General features: G+C 35.6%; 1 protein-coding gene across 1 annotated transcript in view; it reads right to left on the bottom strand.

The window, feature by feature from the left end:
- LOC109831675 (psbP domain-containing protein 6, chloroplastic) overlaps positions 1-1,324 on the bottom strand; it is an 11,719-nt gene extending 10,395 nt beyond the window's left edge. The window contains 2 exon segments of the mRNA XM_020399053.1: positions 2-89; positions 969-1,324. Of these exon segments, the coding sequence (XP_020254642.1) occupies positions 2-89; positions 969-1,254 (374 nt within the window). The 5' untranslated portion in view covers positions 1,255-1,324.

The following is a 6,139-nucleotide window of genomic DNA, read 5'->3' as shown; positions in this document are numbered from 1 at the left end:
TGGCTGGCAGTAATTTCCAGAAAGTATGTTGGCAACTCTTGTTTGCTTCCAAGTGGGTGGGAGAATAAATTCATAGGGCTGTACATTTCCTGCAAGCCACGATATCTAATATGCATGAGTATTTCCTGCAAAGATTCTAGATAATCATGTAAGAAAATTCTCTTTAAGCCCTTAATCCAAAACTTTGTGAGGCTCATGTAGGAAGCCATATGTACACCAATATCAACTAATGACCACTAGTCTTAACACCTTTTTTTGGTCTATTAGCTGTACTGTTACTAAATTATTTTTTTCTTTTATCATAAAAAAACACCATAGTATGTGTTAATTATGACATTCAATGCTAAAAGCCAGTATTCCTTGCTGTAGCATGGCCACATAAATAATGCCTACGTAGTCCATATTTTTGCAAAAGGCTCAAGCTAGTCATGTTTGAGATCCAAAGTCATTAAACCCTTAAATTCAAACATCAAGTCGACTACCGTCAGACAAATCTCAATCATTATCCCTTCACATAGCATAACAAAAGTCACTAACGAACGTGCATTGTACATCTGCTGTTAAAGTGGCCATCTGGTTACCAATTTGAGTAAAATGAATACAGGACTAAATTGCTCCCAAACTCATCAATATACAATCTAGGGATGAAAATCCAACATAGCTGCAAAGAATCGCCTTCATCGCTTGCTCGATCTCAGTGATAAACCCAGATGCTCAATCTTAGACTTTTATATACCTAAAGCCAGCGGATAAAATGGAAGGTCTAAATTGCTCAAGTCTTCACCTAATGCCTTTACTTCTCTTGAAATCTACAATACTGATCACTGAAAAATGCAACACCCTCTCAATAGCAAACTCTCCTCATCCGCATTTTATCAAACACTCAGCATACAGTTAAAAAATGGGTCTTCACTAGGAACACCCAAAGAACAAAATAACTAAATATTTCAAAGAAATTACGTAATTACCGGCACGGAGAGCTGGGGTATCTTTAGGAGTAGCCTTGAAGAGAACAAAGGAAGGGTCAGAAGGGCTCTGAGGCAAGTAGGAGCCGACATCGACCTCTCGAGCTAGTGAGACCAAGGAGCTCTCTTTGAAGAATATCGAGGTTAAGGCGGCTCCTTTGAGAAAATTTCTCCTTGGGTTCAATGAAACGGAGGAGGAGGAGGAGGAGGAAGAAGAAGGGCGGGGAGGGGAGGAGATGGGTTCTGGGGTGGAGGAGGAGAGGAGAGGGGAGATGGGGGTGGCGGCCATTAGAGAGAGAGAGAGAGAGAGGAGTTTTCAGAGATTTGGATGGGGTTCCCGCCACATCTTATCCGTTGGGGATTTCTTAACGACTGGCCTAGTTTTGGACACACGCTCATAGACGGAGTTGTTGGATATTTTGTCGGAGAAAAGGTAATTTTGCCTTTATGTATAGTCTCACATGTAATAGTGTTATGAATACAATTAAAACATGCGTAATAGCTATATATTATGGGAAACGTTACTAAAATTTATGACGAACGTTACCGTATTAATTGTAGGAATTATATTGGCTTTCTCAACCCTATATATACACTCGTTATTCACTTTCGGAAAAATACAGAAACAATCCTCTCTTCTTCCTCTTCTCTCCTCTGCATATTATTTTCGTTCATATGTTGGTGTTATTTTTGGGCAACCGTTCTTCGTCTGAGTTGAAGCTTTATTTTCTCGCCCGAGTACAGAGGACGACCGCTTCCGGGGTTTTTACTACTAGGGGAGAGAGGATCATCTGCACCAGGACGATAGGCGGGTCCTCAATCTTCTAAGACAGTGTTTACACGACTGCTCCCAATCAGACCAGACTTTCTTATTATTTTATTTCGGATTTATTTTACATGCTATACTTTTATTTGATATTTTTCCAACAATCTAGAAGATTGAGTAGTTTATAGCTATTGTTTTAAATCTGAAATTATTATTTTAAAAAATTTATTGTTCATCGAAGATACTATTCACTCATTTCAATATCTGTTAAAACTATTACTGTTCATTTTAAAAACAGTTTTAGTTACTGTTCATTTTATATTAAAACAGTTATTGTTCATTTAAAAAACAGGTCCGGTTACTGTTCATTTTAAAAAATATGTTTACTGTTTATATAGAGCACTGTTCATCAGACAATTATTTTTCTTGTTCATAAAAATACAGTTACTGTTCATTCTAGAAAAAAATACGGTTTCTGTAACTGTTTTCTTGCTTTATTATAATTGTTGTAATTAATTATAATTAATTAATGTCACTATAGTAATTAAATATTCATGATAGTTACTGTAGCAAATTACAGTGCCATTTATAAATAATATAAAAGTGTATGTACTGTTCACAGTTACTGATACAGTTTTACAGTTACTGTTTACGTATTTATTGTTAATAATCACTATTGACATATACTGTTAAGGAACTAGAAATCGTTAAGTGAACTGGTTCAAGTTTTTTTGGATTAGTTGGTGTCTAAGACAAGGTTTAGGGGTTGCGTAATGCGCTTCGTAAGAAATGAGATACTTAATTGATCTTTGATCTCCCTCTAGTACTATCCTTACCTGACTAAACTACCCGGGTAAAACTTTGATCTTTTCACTTTAGGAGTTTTTAGTTAGGAGCTGATCTAGTTAAGTTTCTGGTCTAGTGGTATTGACAAAAACCTTTTCATTTATAACTTTTGTTTTACAATTATATGCAATATTATTAATTTATTATAAATCATTTGATATGGGTTTTCCATATAAATAGGGCTTATACGTCATATGCTTATGTGATTGTATTTATTTGATAATTGTTATAATTCCATATAAAAATTTTTATATTCAAGCATGAATAAGAGTACCAGAATTATGAGAATAATTCATATGCATAAATTTAAATTTGGAAAGTCTCTTTTGTAGGCAACCAATTTAAATTTGGAATGTCTCTTTTGTAGACAACTAATTTAAATTTGGAAGGTCTTCTTTGTAGGTAACAAATTTACAACCTCTTATAATACGAGAATTTAAAATTTATGCATATGAAATATGAAATATACTTTAAGATATGAAATTATATTATATGGTTCTCTTAAATGCTTTGCATGTAACTATTAGTAATTTTATTCATGTATGTGTATATGCATGCATGTAAAGATATAACTACAGTTTTTTTTTGTTCCACATTAGTTTGAAATGTTTAGATATTAAGGGCAAATTCTAACCTATGCAGTTACATCTTCAGACATAGACTACGATCATTTATGATCATAGACCAGGATCTTTTATGCTAACATGTTTTGATGCCCTATTATTTTAATAGTGACTAGAAAGATTAACTTTTATAGCTCTTTATTTGACTACATGTATAATGTTTTCTCTTAAGATTTTAGGAAATGATTAGAGTTCATATAAATATGCTCTGTCAACTAGTATGCCTAGTTACAGAAAATATGATGAATCAATGTCCTGGAAAAATCAAATCAAGAGGTATGTCTTATAACTTCTATCTATATGATGAATAAAAGTTATATTAAAATTAGTCCATCAAATAATTAAATTGCTATTAAGTTCCCTTATCCTTATAAGGAAAGATTGATTTGAAAATTAACTTAAACAAGAAGGGGACCTAATGTCAAATAATATGAAGGACTAATTATAAAATAACTTGATAAATATATATATAACGCTTGTTAGGCAAAGTTATAAAATTTAAAAGAATCTTGTTGACCCATTAACAAAGTAACTATCCAGGAGTGTGTGTTCTGGATTCATCGAGGGAGATGGGGTTAAGCCCATAGATGAGCTCACTGACAGTGGCAACCCAACCCTTATTTGGAGACGTGGTCTTAATGTTGGTTCAATGTGATAGAAACAAGCTGGACTAGTGATACTTGTGTAGAGCATCGACCTAGATATATTTATATATCATTATAATAGCGTGTGCTACTTTCCCTTCTCTATGATGACGATGCTCTTATGATACAGCTGGTTAGGCTGAGTTTTACTTTTAATAAGTCCAACATGTGTATTCCGGAGGGTATGATTTCCAGCTGTAGTACCCTTGGAGGACTTACCTATGTGAGAGGAACTGTGATGGCTGTAGTTGGGGGGCTGGGCTAACCCCTAGAAACTCTCATGAATCGGTTTATTGTGAGCATGGATTTTAACGCTCAACTCGCTTTTCTCAATAGATGAAGACGTATTTTGTGTGTTTTCGTCAATACCTGCTACAAGGGGCCTAATTCAAGGCCTAGTCCATCATGTCCCTCAGGTGGCGATGAACTCACTAAGAAAAGGTTCAAAACCGAAAGCTACCTCTCCCGAATTCACGATATGAAAGGTTGCCCAACCTATATTTGTTTTGTGGTTTATTGTTTTATTTATTGATTTTAATTTTTTAGTCAATATTACCTTTGGGGGGGCTGTTGGATATTTTGTTGGAGAAAATGTGATTTTGCCTTCATAAATAGTCTCATATGGAATAATGTTATGAATACAATTAAAACGTACGTAAAGGCTATACATTATGGGAAACGTTAAGAAAATTTATGACGAACGTTACCGTATTAATTGTAGAATTATAAAGGCTTTCTCAACCTTATATATACAGCCCTTATTCACTTTCGGAAAAAAACAGAAATAATTCTCTCTTCTTCCTCTTCTCTCCTCTGTATATTATTTTCGTTCATATGTTGGTGTTATTTTTGGGCAACCGTTCTTCGTCTGAGCTGAAGCTCTGTTCTCTCGCCCGAATACAGAGGCTGACCGCTTTCAGGGGTTTTTACCGCTAGTGGAGAGAGGATCATCTGCGCGCTAGTGGAGAGAGGATCATCTGCGCCAGGACGATAGGCAGGTCCTCAATCTTCTAGGGTAGTGTTTATACGACTTCTCCCGATCAGGCCAAACGTTCTTATTATTTTATTTTAGATTTATTTTACATGCTATAATTTTATTTGATATTTTTCCAACAGGAGTTTCTTCACAAAATCATTGATATTGATATTTGGTCCCTCATTCTTATGAACCAAATGCCAGGAAATTATGGAGATTAATTTGCCAAATTAAGCACTAAATAAATAATTGCACCAATAAAAATATCACGTGCAAGTAAACACCAAGATTTAATGTGGTTTGGTAAATCGTGCCAACGTCCACGGGGCAATCCAGAGAACAATATTCCACTATCAATCTAGAGTACAATCTCTCAAAGTTACACCTGAACTTGATGATCAAATTACAAGAGAAAAAATTTGGTGTTACCTCTAGGGCAGCAAAACCCTAAAACCCTTCTCTTCATAAATCTCCAACTCATAGAGAAATCAACACCGTACCCTTGACAGCGTTGACATTCTGAAGATAATGGTTTTTGAATCACTGCAATCAAACAACTGAGCTATCCGGAATTTCAACTCCCCCCCCCTCTCCCCTCCCCCCTCGAAATTCGCTCAGCCCCTCAACAAACTGTTCTCAGGTTACTATAGCTCCGAAAAAACTAATCTCAGGGTGATGGATGTCACATTCATATAAAGGAATCATGAATTCCTTTTTCTAGTCCAAATGAGGTCTGTCTCCCATCCACTTTTGTTGCAAAGAGTATGCAACATGGGCTTTACTATTAATCAATGGGCCACCCAAAAATATTAGGTTGGATCCCAACATTCTCCCCATCTAGCCCAATAATGGGTATGCCAATCTATGACTTCTCACTGAGAGTTCATGTCGGCCAATCGCCAACACTACTCGGTCTTCTCTCTGGAAATGGTCTTCATTAAGAAATCTGTTAGATTTTTATCTATGTGAATTTTCTGTAGCTTTAGCTCCTCCTTCTCAACAGCTTCTCCAAGCCAATGATATCTCACATCAATATGTTTTGTCCTAGAGTGGAATGTAGAATTCTTGCTTAAATCAAGAGCGCTCTGACTATCAATAAAAACTTGATAATTGTCCTACTGAAAACCTAATTCCTGCAAAAATCTTCTTAACCAAACTATCTCCTTACCGGCTTCTGCAGCTGCAATATATTACATCTCTCTTGTAGACATAATAACACACTTCTGCAACCTGGACTATAAAGATACAACTCCCCCTGCAAAAGTGAAAAAAATCTAAGGTAGACTTCCTGTGATCGATATCACGTGCCATATACGCAT

This window comes from Asparagus officinalis, chromosome 2 (genome assembly GCF_001876935.1).
Source record: "Asparagus officinalis chromosome 2, Aspof.V1, whole genome shotgun sequence".
Lineage (NCBI taxonomy): Eukaryota > Viridiplantae > Streptophyta > Magnoliopsida > Asparagales > Asparagaceae > Asparagus > Asparagus officinalis.
This window is presented reverse-complemented; position numbering and strand designations above follow the sequence as displayed.